The sequence below is a fragment of the Saccostrea cucullata genome, unplaced genomic scaffold (assembly GCF_032062105.1).
Source record: "Saccostrea cucullata isolate Sc308-1 unplaced genomic scaffold, CSIRO_AGI_Scuc_v1 ctg4831, whole genome shotgun sequence".
Taxonomy (NCBI): Eukaryota; Metazoa; Mollusca; class Bivalvia; order Ostreida; family Ostreidae; genus Saccostrea; species Saccostrea cuccullata.
In genome coordinates, this window is record NW_026930338.1 from 22,146 (window position 1) to 41,788 (window position 19,643).

The window sequence follows — 19,643 nt, forward strand, 5'->3', positions numbered from 1 at the left end:
TTGCCTTCGTTTGCGTCGTAAGTACTTCCGGTCGCTACAGGAAGTGAATTCAAAATGTACACTTTTTCAACTTTTTTTGTTTTTCAATATTTTTCTTTGATATAATTAATGGTAATAAAGACCCTACTGGAAAGGCCAAATATATAATTTATTTAGAATTGATCAATCCACACACTAGATATTCGCATTTAAAAATCTGAAGCGTGTCCAAGATGGCGGCGGTCTCCGTAAACTCCGCCATTAAGCAAGTCGGGTTCTAGAAGGTCAGCTGAGCGTTTAGATGAACGAAACTTCTACCAAAAAGATTTATGAAATGTAAAGGATTCTTTTGATTGCTACATCGCAATTACGTTGCATTGAGTATAGTTTTAATATGAGGTTTCATCAGACTTCTATTGAAATTGATTTTGTCTGCATCTCAAAGTAGAATACAACATGACTACAAGTGGAAATACGATGACTTCAGTCTTTTATTTTGCACCAGGGAAAACTTATCCTAAACCATGGTTATAATACTTTTCAAGAAACTTGCCTGACTTAATATTAACTATGTTTCTGAAGTATTACTTGACCTCTGTTTATTTTTCTTTACGCAGGCTTGTGATATATTAAATGAATAGAAAAGACAAAAATAAGAAAAACATTTTTAAAAGATTGTTTATTAAAGGTAATATAAATATTCTTGTAATAAATGCAAGTTATTGACATAAATAGTATCAGATTCCTTGACCGTCGGAGGACGAGTGATTTTTTTTTCAGTGAAACATTCCAGTCTTTTCATGAACGTGTAACTCATCTCCACTTTGGGGGTAAACAGGATACAAAATTCGTGGAAAATCTTACCGAATTCACAGCTTTATTGTTACTTGGCCGTATACGATATTATATTTGTATAATGTGATAAATATTCTCCTACTTTCTAACGCTCGAAATTCTGGTTATAAGAACATACATTTCTAATTTTCATTGAAGCTATCACATCTATTAAATAAATCAAACATTTCAAAGGAATAGCGTTAAGAACTACTTGTGACGTTTGGCAGAAATAATGCATCATGACCTGACTTAGTAGTAGACAAATGGCGACAATAGTGCAGAAATATATAACATTGGCATGCCTGTATATGGAGTTGCATGGGATAAAAAGTTGAATACATATCGAAAAAAGGAAAGAAAACTGTATCATCTGTTCATCATTAATAGATTATCTATCCTAAAAATTACTGTTAAAACTCAAGTAACAAATTCCGATGTGATCATCTTGATCAAAGTTTGGCAAGCTGGCTGTCATTTTACAATTCCAAATTGAATTTTAAAAAAAAATGTAATGTATATTAGAATAAAAAAGCAATCTCGCGATATTCGAATGTTAATTTGAAGCGGGTTCCCAATGGTGTAATGGGTACCGCAATGGATTTTCACGCTGGCAACCCGGGTTCGATCCCCCATGTTTCCGATTTTTTAAAGTCACTTTTTCAGTTTGATTTTACTTTTTTCTGAATCGGACGGAAGACCTCTCGTTGCTCGCAACGAGTTTCTTTTCTAGTTAAGGTCTTCCGTCTCCAACGGAAGACCTTCTTGTTTTCGTTCGGTTTCTTTTTCCCTATTATTATTATTATTCTTCCAACCGATTTTGTGCAAGCGATTTCTCAGAGATGGCTCGTCCGATTTCTACCAAACTTTCAGATCTGAAAGATATTCAATTGATCTTGATAGGTTTTTTTCCTTTTTGATTATCTCACTTCCGGTCGTGAGATATGGACGATTTTCTGATTTTCAGAGGGTCGGCTTGTCCGGGAAACTCCTCCGAAACGACTTAAGATATGGACTTGAGATTTTCAGGGAAAATAGAGGAAGGTTTGGTGAGTTGTAATTGGGTCTCCAAATCTTTCTAGCGCAAAAGGCACCGAAGTTCGGTAGGGCCGAAAAAATGTCTCAGAAATATCTCACAAAATTTGACGCATTTTGTCTCATATCTTCACTCCTGTTCATAATTTGTTAAAACATATTGAAGACAAAATATTCAATATCGCAAGACCTTTCATTTGATATAAAAAAAATAGGGCTGACCCTTCAAATTAGGGGCTAAGAGGGGCCAAAAGTTTTTTATCTATAACTCTCTAATGATCAATTCTTTGTTATACATTATTGATCAAAAGTATTCATCTTAACAATTAGATTATAACTATCTAAGTTGTTTGAAAATTGGCTTATCTGAATTCTAGATATTAATATTTGAAAATCTGAAGCGGGCCCCAGATGGCGGCTGTCTTTGTCAATTCCGCCATTTCGCAATTGGGGTTTATGGAGGCAGCTGAGCGTTTGATTAAACCATTCTGACATACGAATGCATGAAATGTAAACAAAACTACTTGGACTTTCACGTAGTAGTACGTTGCAATTCAGTGTCGATCTTAACACTTAATTTCCGTTTCACTACTTAAGTGTAACTGGGCTAGATACGATATATGTAATGTGTACAAAGACTTTTTAAACGTCGAAATAAAATAAAGGCGATAAGAACGTTTTATTTATTTTATTTCATAAAAGTTCAAAGAAAATGCGCGAATATTTACTCCTGGCGTTTGGCGCAAATTATTAATAGTGACCCGCCTTTTATGATTCTTAGACAGGTGTACTGTTGCAAAAGTATACACACAAGTATATTTAGAGCAGTACTCCCAAAAGCTTAATGGTTTGCGCGTTGGGGATAAAACAGAAAAAGGCGACATGGGTTCAATCCTCTTTGCGACCAAAATTTTGAATCTTTTTCTGTGATATTCATGGCATAAGTAAAGGCCCCTATTTGCTGATTTAACGTATAATCAGTTTCTTGATTTGATAAAGAAGAAATTAAATATCTTTGAATGTCTTAGAACTTTCGCAAGCGTAGGTTCAACGTTTTCTTAAACACTAAAAAATATTCATTTCATTTTCTCATAAATAGGCTGCGCGGGTAATACACATGGTGCCAATGTGCAGGTAAGGTCTTCCCCGTGATGGGGAATGGACCTGTAGAAAACCTTCTCTGGTTCTGCAGAGTCGAGTTTTTAGCAAATAAAATGTATGAAAATGCACGAATATTTACTCGTGGCGTTTGGCGCATATTATTGATAGTGACCCGCCTTTTATGATTCTTAGACAGGTGTACTGTTGCAAAAGTATACACACAAGTATATTTAGAGCAGTACTCCCAAAAGCTTTATGGTTTGCGCGTTGGGGATAAAACAGAAAAAGGCGACATGGGTTCAATCCTCTTTGCGACCAAAATTTTGAATCACTTTTCAGCTCGATTATACGAGATTTTTTTTCCTGAATCGGACGGAAGACCTCTCGTTGCTAGCAACGAGATCGTTTCTAGTTATTATTATTATGTTCCCCAAACGAAGTTTATTGTTTTTACTCTGTTCTTATTATTATTATTATTATTATTATTATTATTCTTTTTTCTTCTTATTTCTTCTCCGGTACTTTTTTGTCCGGAAGTGTTCTCAGAAACTGTTCACCAAACTAAGTTAAAACCTTTTTAGGGTTAGTAGGCATGTTGTGTAGATGTGCCGAACGAAGGTCATTTTGCGCGCATTCGCATGCACGTGCGGGCGCGTGCAATGAGTAAAATGACTGATATATTTAATATGGTTGTAACTTTTATATTTTTTGATAAAATGTTTTGAAACTCATTATATAAAGATATATAAGTTGTGTAGATAAGATGACATGGTCAAATTTGCATGAACTCACGCGCATGCACGTGCGCTTTGCTCTGATTGGCTGAAACAGAAATCTCAATATCTTTTTTGTTTTATGATGAAATGCTTTGAAATTTATAACATAGACATGCATTAGGATGTACTACAATATGATATATAAAATTTTTCATGAAATCACGCGCATGCGCGTGCGCTGCAATCTGATTGGCTGAAACTTTAAATGACTATAACTCCCTTGGTTTTCAACCAAACAGCATGGGATTTACAACATAGATAGACATAAAGGACTCCTAAAGGATGGTATGGTCACCATTCACATGCATGCACGTGCGTGCACGTGCGCTTTGCTCTGATTGGCTGAAACAAAAATCTCAATATCTTTTCTGTTTTTTTACAAAATGCTTTGAAATTTAAAACATAGGCATACTTTAAGATGTCCTACAATATGATATATAATAATTGTCATGAAAATACGCGCATGCACGTGCGCTGCAATCTGATTGGCTTAAACTTTAAATGGCTATAACTCCCTTGTTTTTCAACCAAACAGGATGGGATTAAGAACATAGACAGACATAATGGACTCCTACAAGAAGGTATGGTCATCATGCACGTGCGTGCACGTGCAAATGAGTAAAATAGTGTAGACAAGATGATATCGTCATTACGCTCATGCAATCACATGCGCACGCCTGCATTGCTTAAATTTGAAATACTTGGTATACTTTTGGGAAAACGTTGTTTACGTCTTAAATGCAGTTAGATTTTGCCTTCAGAAACTGTTCACCCAATGAAACTTACATTTTGCGCGGGAATATGGCTGATATACTTAATATAGCTATAACTTTAACATTTTTTAAGAATGATTTGAAACTCATTATGTAAAGATATCTTAATAGTGTAGTTGACGAAATGCGATGAAATTTAAAACATAGGCAAACTTTAGGATGTCCTACAATAGGATATATAACAATTATCATGAAAACACGTGCATGCACGTGCGCTGCAATCTGATTGGCTTAAACTTTAAATGGCTATAACTCCCTTGTTTTTCAACCAAACAGGATGGGATTTAGAATAAAGATAGACATAATGAACTCCTAAAGAAGGTATAGTCACCATGCACATGCTTGCACGTGCGTGCACGTGAAATGAATAAAATTTAAAATATGCTTAAATGAGTGTATTTTTTCATACTTCTGGATTAAATGCTTTGATATTAAGTATATTAAAATATATAGATGTGTACACAAGATGAAATGGTCATTGCGCACATGCATTCACATGAGCACGCGTGCAATGCTAAGATTTAAATATATTTTGTATTCTTCTTGGAAAACGTTGTTTAAGTCTAAATTGCATAAAGTATGTCTTATTTAATAGAGCTTACAGGGATTATGGCACCAAAAGGGAGTTGGAGAGCGTTTGGGGAACATCTGTAACGGTCCCCGTTACAATTAGCCCTAGTTGTTATATGTAGTTGATTTTGCGATAACTTCAAAATGTTATATGTTGGTGATTTCGCCATTTTGTTTGTGCCGCCTTCATGGTGTTCATTGTTATATGTAGGTGATTTTGCCATCTTACTCGCCGCTGGCTTCACCGTGAAGAGAGCTATTGTGGCTAACCTTCTGTCCAGCATCACCGCCTTTGTTGGACTCTTCATAGGAATTTCCGTGGGCGCAGAGTTCAAGATCTGGATCATAGCTGCTGGCGCCGGCATGTTTCTATATATTTCTCTGGGAACGATGGTATGGTTTTTGTTTCTTAATACGTTAATCAACTGTTAATTGTATTACACTGTATTCAAATAAGTGATTGTATTCTACTATTAAACTAGTCAATTTACGTCGAAATAAAAATGGATGCTCTTTATATCAGCCCTGTCTAGGCTTTCGGCCTTCTCTAATGCTAATAGTACTCGGCTAGATACAGAGCATAATATTATTTTTAGAAATATGAAATTATTTTCTTTACATCATAGTGTATCAAATATTAATGAGAGACTCGTTTTCAGATGCCAGAGCTAGTCCGTATATTCAGAAACAATCCATGTAAAGAAATGTTCTTTTCTTTGAATGCGGGCTATATTTTTGGAGTGGTGGGAATGCTGCTGTTAGCAATTTACGAAGAGGGAATAAAAATTACGTAATAAATACTCTTCAGTTTGGAATATTTATTTGCAATGATTTAGATTCAGTAATTTAATCCTATCTATTAATTATGGTAAATGAGATTCAGTAAATTAACCAAATGATATATGATGAGTACGAATGAGTTAATTATACATATGGAGATAACGAACAGTATTCAAGCTCAAAAGTTCATTAAAGAATACAAAATATAGGAGCAGAGCAAACACGGACCTTCAAAACATCAGAGCTGGGATTGAGTGTCATCGAGGAGTGAACATCCCCTGCCGACAGGTCAAACCCGCCGTGTACTCCTTATCATGATAGGGAAATAAAGGAAAAATCCGTCGTCAATTCAGTGTATATATAATAATGGACTAACAATTAGTATGAAAAACGACATTATAATCAATTATGGATATGTAGATAACGAAGAGTATCCAATCTCAAAGTCCATTAAACAATACAAAATAAGAGGAGAGCAAACACGGTAAAGGAAGTTGACGATAGAAAAGTTAAAGTCGTCACATTTATTATATATACTCAACAAAAAAGAAACGCATATTCAGATTAAACATGATAATATAAGTTTCAGTTTACTCCTTATTTTTTTATTAGTGATTTTAGAGAATTTTGATAAAAATCAAACATGTCCTGTGTTGTGAGTAAAAAATGACGTTTATGTCATTGTCGACACCTCCAAATCCTAGGGGCATACCGTCTAAAACATCCATATGTCCTTTGCGACGTCCAAGCACAACTGGATTTCCAATGTACGGATGTCGTGCACAAATACCAGCTCCTCTCAGTCTCTTGCGAACAATTTATACACTTTTATGGAATTTTTTTCATCCAGCAATTGTAGCAGCAATTTTTACAGCAGTTCTGAATCGCGTGAGGTGCTGAAAAGGGGGCTCTGACGGTCCTGCCTGGGTGTGCTTACCTGCGGATAGCCAATTCTTGGTCTTCCGACGTTAGTTTAACGGCTGCAAAGCCCATTGATGTGTTCCAAATGCAGTTGCAACTTCCTGTTTTATATCTTTGTTAGCCTTGTTGTGTTCATTTTTGTTTCGGCGTGGTATTGCAGCATCAACATTGCAATCAAATCTTAAATATAGGTTTAATAGGAGTGATAATAGTTTCTCTAAATCCAAAATATCAACAAAAATAGACATCCGATTTAGAAGAAATCATGAAAAACAATACTTTCATAAACACGTTTAATCAAGGGAGATCATTCAACACTTGGGTTTTAAAACCCCATGTTTTCCTTTAAATATGTCACAGGAATCCAATGATATAAAATATAGTTATTCCATGTACATTTTAAAAATTTCTTTGACTTGTAAAATAATATGCGTTTCTTTTTTGTTGAGTATAGCTTGGTTGTTAGATTACTATTAACGTCTTTTTCAAGTAAAATATCCAAGTATAAAACAGATGAGTCAGACTCTGTCGTGTCTTTAATCTCAAGCTCACCTGAAATTAATATCGTATCGGCGAAGGAATGGAAATTACCATTGTTAATTTACAATACGTCGTCGATATATCTGAAAGTCGAGTTGAAGGCCATAGCAAGTGTTTTCTTCTTTTCACGCATTAGATTTTGAGTAAATTCTGCTTTATATGAATACAAAAAATATGTCTTCTAATAACGGGGCGTATTGGTACCCATGGGAATTACAATGGATTGTTGGAAGACCTGGTCTTCAAAAACGACATAAATATTGTAAATCAGAAACCAGAAACTCGAGTATCTTTTTGATGCCAACTTCAGAGTACTTGAGTGTACAATCAGAATCTCTTTTAACAAATTATTTTTGCAAGTGACCAATGACCAGGTAAGTAAATTTACGAGTTCCCCGCAATGTATCTTTGTTTGTAAGGATTCTTATGAAGTTTCGGAATCCAATATATATAAGGTAGTTCAAATTCATTTTGGCTCTGTTGAATATTAAAAATATTCACAACTGACGCATGATTTTGAAGACTTTCTTTCTAGGATTACCACTTGTAGAATTAAATCCAAGTTCTTCTAGAATGCAATTTATATAATGAGCCTTACAAACGAAGACAATGTTGTTACTTTCTTTGTCGGCAGGAACCGGTACGTACTGATCATGTGATAACTAATTCTTTTTTCACTTCTGGTTTATTGAACACAGAAGGATAGATGGTTTTCATATTGCCCCTCAATCTTTTAATACGTGACTTAAGCATGGGTCTGATACATTGAATCCATTTGACAAGGTGTCACGTCTTCCTTTTCATATCTGGCCCATCGTCTGGCGTAATCTTCAACAGAATCCATAATCCATAATATTTCTGAAATTACGACGCCAGTTGAAGGATCGAGGTTCCCTGTATTTAGGACCTTTTAAAGTAATTAATCTAAGGTCTTCATTATTAACTATATTTACGTCACCTGTAATTACGTATCCAGCAGGACTATAGTTATAGGGTGAAGAAGAACATGAACACGAAGGCGGATTATGTTTCAGATACTCGGTGTTTGCTGACAATTTCCTTGTATCCACCAAACATGATTATAGAATTTACAAAATGATGACTTTAAACGAGAATGCTGATACATGTTTTCTTGTTTGATCAATTTGCTTTTCAATAAATTACCTCGTTTAAGAATGTGTTCATACCTAGAGCATCGAATTAACGGAGATATTTAGACTCCGTATGCTGGCGATGAAGGTATTTTGCTGTATAAGTAAGAGAAGTTGACGATTGAAAAGTTAAAGTCATCCCGTTTATCAAAGAACTTGGTTGTAAGATTACCATTTACGTGTTTTTCAAGTAAAATATACAAATATGAAACAGATGTATCAGACTCTATTGTATCTCTTATCTCAAACTCACCAGGATATATCGTATCGACCTAAGAATGGAAATTACCATTGCTAATTTACAGTACGTCGTCGATATATCTAAATGTCGACTTGAAGGCCACAGTAAGTGTTTTCTTCTTTTAACGTATAGGATATTGGACTAGTTCTACTTCATATAAATACAAAATTAGTCTGCTAATAACGGGGCGCAATTGATACCCATAGAACCCATAGAAATTCCAATAGATTGTTGGAAGGCCTTGTCTCCAAAACCACCTAGATATTATCAATCAGAAACTCTGGAAAGCATCTTTTTGATGTCCACTTTAAAGTACGTGTATGTACAATCATAATGTTTTTAACAAAACAGTTTTGCAAATGATCAATGACAAAGCAAGTAAATTTACGAGTTCCATTTTTATTGAAAAAGCAGATGATATCATGATATCAAAAAGTTTGGACTTTAATTCATCATGGGGAATGGTTGCGTATGAAGTTGAAAAGTCGTAAGTTTTAAAGCTGTTGTTGTTTTTAAAATCTTGTAATTTTGATTATTTTTTTTATTTATTTAAGTTAAATTTATTTATATCAGTTAATATTTATATTCAGTAAATTTGATTTATTTATTACGTAATGCATGTTTTTACGATTCAGTAAATTTTTTTTTATGATTTCGTAATATTTAAGATTCGATAAATTGACAACTTTTACGTTTATATTATAATTTTTCTAACATATTGTAATGAAATAGAATAATTATGGTGGATTAAAATGTTTCTGGAAACGTACAATAGAATCATTTATATTTAACCAATTAACGTTTATTTTACAGCCAGTCAGAGTTCCCAAATTATTAATCAATCATCAGTAATTAGAAAAGGTATAAGCAAATACCCCCATGTAGTATTCGTTTACTTGGTCGTAACTCATCGATTGAGTTACACCTTTGGGCTAGATTCTTGGGCTGTGTCGGGAAACAATCAAATTGTTCGTTAGACCACGCAACTCAGGAACCTAGTTCCTTTTAGTCTCTCAGTGACTAGTGTCTTGGTGACTTCATTTATATTGTGTCTTGGTGACTTTTAATAAAGGTGTCTCAGTGACTTGTTAGGGTGTGTTTTAAGTAGTTACAGACTGTGTCGGGAATCAACGAATTGTTCGTTATACCAATCAGTCTGCAGCTACAGAGATAGGTTTTAGATTTGATTATTGATCTAAATTGTGGCTTGTTAAGTTATCAAGTTTGTTTATTAATCATTATCCAGATAGGACCGAGGAAAATAATATACATATATAGTGAATTTAAGTCGTTTCTTTTTTTAGTGTCATTGCTATCAATTAAGGTGTTTTTATTTCATATTATAAGAGAAATTCTTAGGAAGGAAACCTAAGTGGTCCCAATTGATAATTACACTGTATTTGTACATTGTAAAAACGTTACAATATGAACATGATGTAAAAATAAAAATGATTTTAAGGCAAAGTAACTTTGTATTATTATGTTCTCTTGTCACAGAGGGTAGAGTGAAAGTCTTTTGGCTTATTTTAAGGGATTCAGTGAGATTAAATCACTCTACCAGTTTTGAAGTTTTGTGTGAAATCGCATCATCATTACTACCACAACCTTAACTCCTGGCTTCAAAATTTGAACTATTTTGAAGCCATTTACATTATTTCAAGGATGTTTGTATATCAATATAAATAAGTGTATACATTCAATTTTTTTTAATTCTCTGTATCCCCATGTAAATCTATGATCCCTAATCATGGCCTCAGTGTTTCCAAAGTATTGTGATTTTAGAAACTAGCATCTGCACTATCTGAGGATGCATGCAAGCAAGCTTTTAGCAAAGAAAGAGACCTTAACTTAATTTAATTGTATCCAAATCAAGTTCCTTCTCCATTTGGGGAAATCTGAATCTTCACTTCTCACGTCTGCTGTTTTAATGGTTATTCCTTTCTATCGTTATTTGAGTGGGTGATATTACCTATTCGAATAAGTGATATCTGCTATTTGATTTAAATACTTTAGATTCCTACATATTCGCCTGAAATTAATTACTGTGCAATTTTGCGAGAAGCACTACACACGAAATAAAATTACTTGCCTAAATATTTTTATGCTGCTGAAATCTATGTAAAATCCTTTGACCAACCGTCCATTTGCAAATTATTATTCTCGCAATATGATATTTAAGAGCCCATGCGCAATAATAATTACTTACAAATAATAAGGAATCTACAGTGAGATCAACTACCTCCTGTCGTACATTCTACCCCTGAGGGCCATGAGTAACATTTAATCTAAACGACCTGAAAATTCTTGCATGACCAATTTGTCAGACATCTTTAATATGTAATTTAAACCTTTATTTATGCCATTCAAATAAACAGTAATGAAAGATCACTTAAATCAGCCATTTTATTGAGCACTATAGGTATTTTGATGCTTTTCTATCCATTATCACAAGTTAAGGAATCATTTTTCACTATTTCAGCAGAAAAATAATAATCACAAGGTAAAAATTGACATTTTTATTTACATAATAATGATATAAATGTACATTTAAGCAGATTCGGACAGCTAGAAAACCTTGAACAATGTATGAACTGACGTGTCAAGGAATGTATAAGAATAACTGTTATAAATAAATAATAGCTACTATTATTGTAATGGTTATGTGACTTTGATCAGAGTCACTCAATGTTTTCAGTGTACAGGTGAGCTAGGCAGGCCTCGGGTCAGGACAGCTAGCCTGGGAGGGTTTGAGCTGCTATGACGGTCGACTGTTAGACGGAAGAGTTGATGAGGAACGGGCGTTAGGCTGTCGGCCCTGAATTCCGAATGAAGCGTACTGTCTCGTGCCTCGTGTGGGCCTAAAAAAAAAAATTAAAATACTTAATACATGTTCATGTACAGATATGCATTAATTTTTTTTAAATAAAATGTTATAGAATCTAGTTTATGCAGGTACATCATCAGATTTCATTAAAGTACATGTCTGCATTATAAATATGTAGAGAGCAGAGGTGTAATCAGGTGCCTATGAGTGGTAAGCATTCCCTGTTGACCGATCACACCCGCCGTGAGCCCTATGTATTGATCAAGCATGACAGGACATTCAGTTGGCAGCAGGCACCCTTTGATTAGAGCTCACATAAACCTTCTTTAGATGATAAAATAACAAATGTGACCTACCCCCCTGTTCCTGAGACTGCGAAACCTTTGCCTTTAATCTTTTTACTGAGGTGTTGGATCCACATCTTCTGTTTCTCAGTGGTTTCTGCTAACAGCAGCATCTCCTTGGCCTGTATATTCTGATCAAAGTTCACTGAAAAAGAAGACATCTCGTTAGCCTGATATTCTGATCAAAGTTCACTGAAAAAGAAGACATCTCTTTAGCCTTTATTTTCTGATCAAAGTTCACTGAAAAAAAACAAGACATCTCATTAGCCTGTATATTCTGATCAAAGTTCATCAAAAACATTTGGATATAAAAAAAGTGACTTTAGATAAACATCACAAACGTATACTGAACAAAAAAAGAAACGCATAATCAGAATAATATGAAATTCTAAGTTTTCAGTTTAAACCTTATATAATTTAAGCGATTTTAGAGTGTGTTGTGATAAAAATCAATGTTGCAAATTGAAAAGTCAAGTTGAGGTCATTTTCATTGCCCCCAAATTCAAGGGGCATAACAATATGTACTGTGCAAAGTCTCAGTGCTAGTGGGTTTCCAATGTACGGATATCGTGGGTGAATATAATCTCAATTCAGTCTCATACGAACAATTTATGCATTTTTATGCTTATTTTTTCATCCAGCAATTGTAGCAGCAGTTTTACAGCAAGTTCTGAATCGCATGAAGTGATGGGGGGGGGGGGGGTGTCTGACGGTCCTGCCTGGTTGTGGTTACCTGCGGATGGCCAGATAGTGGTCTTCAGACATTAGTTGTAAGGTTGCAATGCCCATTGATTTATTTCAAATACAGTTGCAACTTCCTGTTGCGTAGCTCCATTTAGTATCATCGTTAGCCTGGTTTTATTTATCTTTGTTTGGGCGTGGCATTGCAGTATTAACACTGCAATAAAATCTTAAATATGGGTTTAAAAGAAGTGTTAAAAGTTTCTCTAAATCCAAAATATCAATGAAAATTGACATCTGATTTAGAAGAAATCATGAAAAACACTACTTTCATAAACATGTTTAATCAAGGGAGATAATTCAACACTTGGGTTTTAAAACCCCATGTTGTCCTTTAAATAGGTCACAGGTATCCAATGATATAAAAAATAGTTGTTTCATGTACATTTTAAAAATTTCTTTGACGAATAAAACAATATGCGTTTCTAATTTGTTGAGTATATATATCTTTCTTAATATATCAATGTCTTCAAGTTATCTCAATTTAGACACTGACAAATAATAATAAAAGTTTTCTTCTTTTTATGTTAACTTCATACAGAAAGACAAAGAATACTTTTCAGTTTAACTATAAAACTAATCCTGGTAAAGTATTGTCTTGTCATTTGCTATTTTAACTATACAATTTTTTTTCTTTCCTACATACCTTTACAATATCCTACAAATTCTTCATTTTTATCTAAATGGTCTTTATGAACCTTTGTATGGCATCCTACAATAAATAAACCAAATCATCAATCACTGATTATAATACAAACCACTTACAAAAGAAAAAAAAAACATTAAATGTTAATATACAATACATACAGTATTGCAAGTATCTGACTGTTATCTAACTTACTACCACTCTTTATTGGGGAAGTCAAGGAAGCTCTAAATCTCGCAAGATTTCTAGAGCATACCATTGTTTCAGTAGTGACAAGTTTATGATTTAAATATCATGCAAAAAAAAAAAAACAATCTATTGCAAAGGGTTCAACTCCAAAAAGTACATTGTCAAATAAGGAGTTTCCACCAGATGTTTCCTACCTTCCCCATAAAAGAGTTCTGCTAAGTTATTTATTGCGATATCAAGTATTATTGTTGATATGTGATTATCAGAACCTAAGTAACATTGATAAAAGACACAGAAACTGATACTAACCAAACGTTCAACATCAACTTAATTTTCTGCATCTCCCATCAATATTTCATGACAGTTTTCTGTAGTATTTTGTGACACTGGTGTTAGGATACTTACGTCGACACTCGAGAGCTTGCGTTAGTATGTGTGACACTGGTGTTTTAGGATACTTACGTCGACACTCGAGAGCTTGCGTAAGTATGTGTGACACTGGTGTTAGGATACTTGCGTCGACACTCGAGAGCTTGCGTTAGTATGTGTGACACTGGTGTTTTAGGATACTTACGTCGACACTCGAGAGCTTGCGTTTGTATGTGTGACACTGGTGTGTTAGGATGTGTGACACTGGTGTTAGGATACTTACGTCTACACTCGAGAGCTTGTGGAGGGTGAAGCATGTGCCACACAGGCTTGTTACAGGAATCACATGTGGTAGGAGTACGGTAATGAATCGGTACAAACTCGTGGCCTTTATGTTTCTCCACAGCTGACTTGTCCTGCAATCAAATTCACAGGTATGAAGGAACAGAGTAAAAGATTATCAGAAGTCACTATTGTTCTATCTGACATTATTTTGTGATTTGAGTCATCAAACATACTTGAAACAGAGATAAATTCTCTGTATATTTATCCTGTACTTCTCTTCAGCTTATCCAAATCTCTGTTGTTCAAGACTATGAAATTTACCTTTAGAGTGCCAAAATGTACAACAGATGCATGTCTGAAGTAATTGATAACAGTTCAGTGACAAATCGGATGATTCTCTAACCTACCTGGTTGACATCATTATGACTTATTTCCTTTAAAACTCACCTGGTGGAGATTATATCATGACCTACATGTATTTCCTCTATAACTTACCTGAGGGAGATTATCATAACCTATTTCTTCTATAACTTACCTGAGGGAGATTATCATGACCTATTTCCTCTGGTCTTCGATTCTCCCCCTCTGTAGCATATAGCACCTGTAACAGAGAAGTTCATTATATTCATAACTCATGTTGACAATAAAGATGTACAGCAGCATTAACATATAATCATATATATACACTAAATGATGATATCACATCTAGGAGACTTAAGTGAAAGAAATGCACACTTTTAGAATTAACAGAGGTATTTCATATTGGATGTCCCCTTGCATAACAATGAGGTAAATATTTCTACATGACTATCACTGCACCTGTAATGGACTAACAATGAGTTGTGTATTTCTACAAGACTATTACTGCACCTATAGTGGATTAACAATGAGTTATATATTTGTTCATGACTATCACTCACCTGAAATATCCTTGGAATATCTTTAGAGTCGGCTCTGTACACATCTCCTTGTGTGACTGGCCTCACATGGAATAAACATCTACAAGTACAAATCAAATTTTAAAAAAAACACCTACAAATACATTTCCAATTTAAATATTATTTCTTTCCCCAGCATAGTTATATGGATTGAAAACATTAGATTATGTAGAGACTTTCTGTCTACCTCCCCAGTACATCTGAAGTATAACACTAGAACTGGATCATAGAGATTCTGTTTACCTCCCCTAAACTTCTGACATTTAAAATACCTACTCTATGTCTAACACTAGAACTGGATCAGAGACATTCTGTTCACCTCCCCAATACATCTGACATTTAATACCCACTCTATTGGATCGGAGACATTCTGTTTACCTCCCCAGTATACATCTGACATTATATACTCGCTCTATGTCTAACACTACAACTAGATCAGAGACATTCTGTCTACCTCCCCTGTAATACTCACTCTATGACTAACACTAGAACTGGATCGGAGACATTCTGTTTACCTCCCCAGTATACATCTGACATTATATACTCACTCTATGTCTAACACTAGAACTGGATCAGAGACATTCTGTTTACCTCCCCAGTATATATCTGACATTTAATACTTACTCTATGTCTAACACTAGAACTGGATCGGAGACATTTTGTCGATCTGCCTCTGTGTTGTAGAATAACACTTTTTTACTGCTAACAACAACATACTGCTTCTTCCATCCATACTTCTTTATGTTTTGTTTGTTTGGCACTGATAACCACCCCTCCATGTAAGTATCACTGGAGGCTGTAAATATAACAAGAAATAAGGAAAATGAATGCTATGAATATAACCTGGGTAAGTATTACAGAAGGTTCTGAATATATACGTAAGTGTAAGTATCAAAGAAGACTGAGATAAAAGATATTCATCCACGACGGTCAGTTTATAACTTACATGTACTGGTCATACTTAGATCTCCGTCCTCAATATGAGAGCTATTTATAGACAAGTTATCCATGACGGCCAGTTTCTGTCGGAGTTGCTCGATCTCGCTTTCTTTAGCGTCCAGTTCCATCTGTAACTTCCCCTTCTGTTGCCCCTCCTCAAACAGTGCCGCCTGTGTCTCCGATAAATCTCGCGAATATTTCTCCACCATCTTGTTATACTTTTCTTTCTCCTGTTTTACAAAGACATTCTCCATTATTAAAACAGCATTTTAGAAAGAGATCAAGAAAAAAAATCACCCCCTGGCTTGTAAACTTAGTTTTCAGTCATTTACTTCCCCTTTGAAGCGGTTGAGAGCTACTACCGTATGCATTTACACTTTTCTCAAAACGTAGCTGGTAGATAATTAATTATCATAACGTACCATATGTAAGTCTTCTAATTATCATATTTTACCATATGTAAATCCTGCTGCAGTTTTCTCATCTCTTTCTCCTTCTTCTTTATATTCTGCTCTGCTGCACTGTTTTTTGAGGATTTGGACTGGTATCCTTTACGATTCATTATTTCTGCTAACTTATTGACAGCCTATAAAACAACAGAGGTCAGTGAGAAAGATGGAGACAACTCAGATACTAACTACACACAGGAAGTAAATTTACAGCTTTATTATTGTAAAAGAAAATTTACTCAGTCACTCTCTGATGGCCCTTGTATTCCTTGTATAGTAGCATATAACTATGTGTATTGTAACAACTGTACATGACTAAACTGGATCAATTGTACATTGACTTAGTATCTGGATCAACTGTACATTGACTTACCTGAATTTTCTTGAGTTTTTCTTCCTCCAAGTTTTTCTTGAGTTTCTCGATTTCTGTATTTGAGCCACCAGACTGTGACTGAACCTTCTGAAGTTCTAAATATAGATCACAAGTTTAAAATATAGATCATGATTTTTCATTAGAGATCAAATTCATCAGACTCTTTCTGAAGTTTTAGATATAGCTCACATTAGTCAGACTAAGACATGAACTTTTGTATTTCAAGATCAGCCTGCGTATTAGACCACAACTTTACATTCCTTGTTAATGTAACATAAATGGCAGAAATTGTCAATGCCCTTTTCCATCTGGGATATCAGAAAAAGATCAGAGATCATTCACCTTTACACATATTCATCCCTTGTCCATCTTTTATGATCATTCAATGACTTTTATCTGACAATAACTAACCTTCCTGGATTTTCTTTAACTTGTTTTCTGTGTCCTCTTTCTCTGACCGCACCTCCTCAATTTCTTTTGTAAATTCTCGTTTGGATTCCTCCAACTAAAAGAAATTAAAATAAACAATTGTTCAAGCTTGCAAAAGGCATTACATTGCATTCTTGAGACTGAAACAGGGACATTGAATCGCATGTTAAAAACTTAAACTGTTAATTAAAATGAATATGAATTACGCTCGAGTTCAGAATATTCCTTACCACAAGAATCATGTGTTCCTTTTTGCTGAGGTCTGTTTTATGGCGATTCATCAGCTCCTTGATTTCCAGTTCTAGATATGTCTTCTCCTTCTCCACGTCTGACAGCTGTTCCTCTGCGATAGACCGGGCCAGACCCTCAGAGTCAGCCTTAGCCAGGGACAACTGTAGCTGAGCAGCCAGAGAATCCCTAAAATAAACACGACAATTAGAGAATCCCTAAAATAAACACGACAATTAGAGAATCCCTAAAATAAACATTACAATTCAGTCACCCTTCAAAGGTCACTCTCAAGGTCAGTATGTTACCTTGCATACGGTAATTGGTTGACAAATCCCTAGATCAGAATGTTTTTGACCTGTACAGTGGTCAGTACTCACTTTTTAAGCTGGACACTCTGTGTCAGTTTATGTGACATATATACAGTGTACATTACTCAATTTTCGTGCTAGACACTCTGAAGGTCTGTAAATAGCTGACAGATATGCATTGAACAGTACTCACTTTTCATGCTGGACACTCTCTAGGTCTGTATGTAAGTGATCTATATACAGTGATCAGTACTCACTTTTCATGCTGGACACTCTCTAGGTCTGTATGTAAGTGATCTATATACAGTGATCAGTACTCACTTTTCGTGAGTGCTGAACACTTGATAGTACTCACTTTTCATGCTGAACACTCTCTAGTTTTGTTTATTAGTCACCTATACAGTGTTTAGTACTCACTTTTTGTGCTGAACACTCTCTAGGTTTGTTTATTAGTCACCTATACAGTGATCAGTACTCACTTTTCGTGCTGAACACTCTCTAAATCTGTGGTGACATCCTGGTATTGTTTTCCCTTATCCTCTACGTCTTCCTTTAATTCTTTTACTTGAGTTCTGTACAACGACTGGAAAAATCAAAACATGATGTACAGCGAGTTATGCAGGTAAGATTCTTCTGTTTCAGAGAATTATAAGCATATATAAATGTACTTACAAAGAATTAAAAGTATATACATGTACTTACAGAGAAATATTGTTCTGCCTCCAGCTGGTCTTGTAATTCTTTCATCTGGAGGTCATTTATTGAGAGATCTCTGTAAATAGGCACATATATGTATATAATATTAATTCTACTGATAGTTAACTGCACAAACAGAGAAGGACCTGTCAAGGACAAATTTAAAGATATTAGCTGATCATTGATTAAAAAAAAATTGAGAAGTGTTGCAAAACATTATAATATTGTATTCACATGAAAATTTGATCAATAGCTTAATTTAATAAGTGATCTACAGTATATACTCCCAGGAAAAGCAATACCATAAAATGTTTTTCCCTGAACTTCACATGTGCAATGCTTATACCCACTCCTGACTGTATACAAATAAATTGTACGTACTCTCTAACTTTACGTAGTTCCTCCTCTAGATTTCTCTTTTCTTCTTTCAGGTCATCAATTTCCTACAACAGAAATTAAACAAGACTCAATATCAAATCTAAAATCCTAAATACAAGTATTTAACTTTCACTGCATATTTCAAACAAACAAACATGACGCCTTTAGTTACATGTACCTTGTTAAGCTGTTTCTCCATGGTTTTATAGCGAGTCAGGTCATGGGTTTGGCTCTTAAAGTCGCCCTGCATCAAATTTCTCCACTGTATTTCCTGCTCTACTTGAAGGGAATAGTTTTTGGACTTGAAAATGAAAAAAATCGCAAGATTACTCAAAAACTATTTAAAACATCGAGTCCCATTTGCAGAAACACATCACTCCATTGCTTTGCAGAAAAGCAATGTTTGAGGAATTTCTAGCTAATTAAAAACTTAAATAAATTGTATGGCTATAATTTCAAATTCAAAACTTGATGTAAAATCTTCTTTTAAACCCTATACACTTCCCAGAACAATTTTAATTTTTTAAAATTTTTTTATCATTCAGGACGCATCCTTACATATCATATCCATGGAAAGGGGAAGAAATTGTTATACACACTCAATTTTTTTTCTTAAGTTAAAAAAACACTAAATGACAAATATTTTGAAAGAGAAAAAAACCCCAAACATATACTGTATGAAACGTAACAGTTAAGCATGACCAAATCATGGTCAAACAAGAACATAATCTAAAAATTTAATACTTTTCAGGAGAATTGGAACTAACTTACCTCCATCATATAACTGAATTGTTTTTTCTAGA

General features: G+C 34.6%; 2 protein-coding genes across 2 annotated transcripts in view; one reads left to right on the top strand and one right to left on the bottom strand.

The window, feature by feature from the left end:
- Positions 1-6,029, top strand: part of LOC134283783 (zinc transporter ZIP12-like) — a gene marked incomplete at its 5' end in the record, with an annotated part of 28,045 nt that extends 22,016 nt beyond the window's left edge. The window contains 2 exons of the mRNA XM_062766264.1: positions 5,280-5,461; positions 5,728-6,029. Coding sequence (XP_062622248.1) covers positions 5,280-5,461; positions 5,728-5,862 — 317 coding nt within the window. The remainder of the gene's footprint in view (positions 1-5,279; positions 5,462-5,727) is intronic.
- A 5,173-nt stretch (positions 6,030-11,202) lies between these two features.
- On the bottom strand, positions 11,203-17,980 carry LOC134283782 (rho-associated protein kinase 1-like). The gene is made up of 13 exons (XM_062766263.1): positions 17,960-17,980; positions 17,458-17,644; positions 17,210-17,303; positions 16,799-16,893; positions 16,431-16,562; positions 15,984-16,206; positions 15,662-15,833; positions 15,020-15,098; positions 14,635-14,700; positions 14,098-14,230; positions 13,257-13,322; positions 11,882-12,014; positions 11,203-11,559 (listed from the first exon to the last, which is right to left on the bottom strand). Exons 2-13 carry the CDS (start codon positions 17,506-17,508, stop codon positions 11,457-11,459), a joined length of 1,347 nt encoding a protein of 448 aa, XP_062622247.1. The 5' UTR covers positions 17,509-17,644; positions 17,960-17,980; the 3' UTR covers positions 11,203-11,456.
- Positions 17,981-19,643: the final 1,663 nt, after the last annotated feature.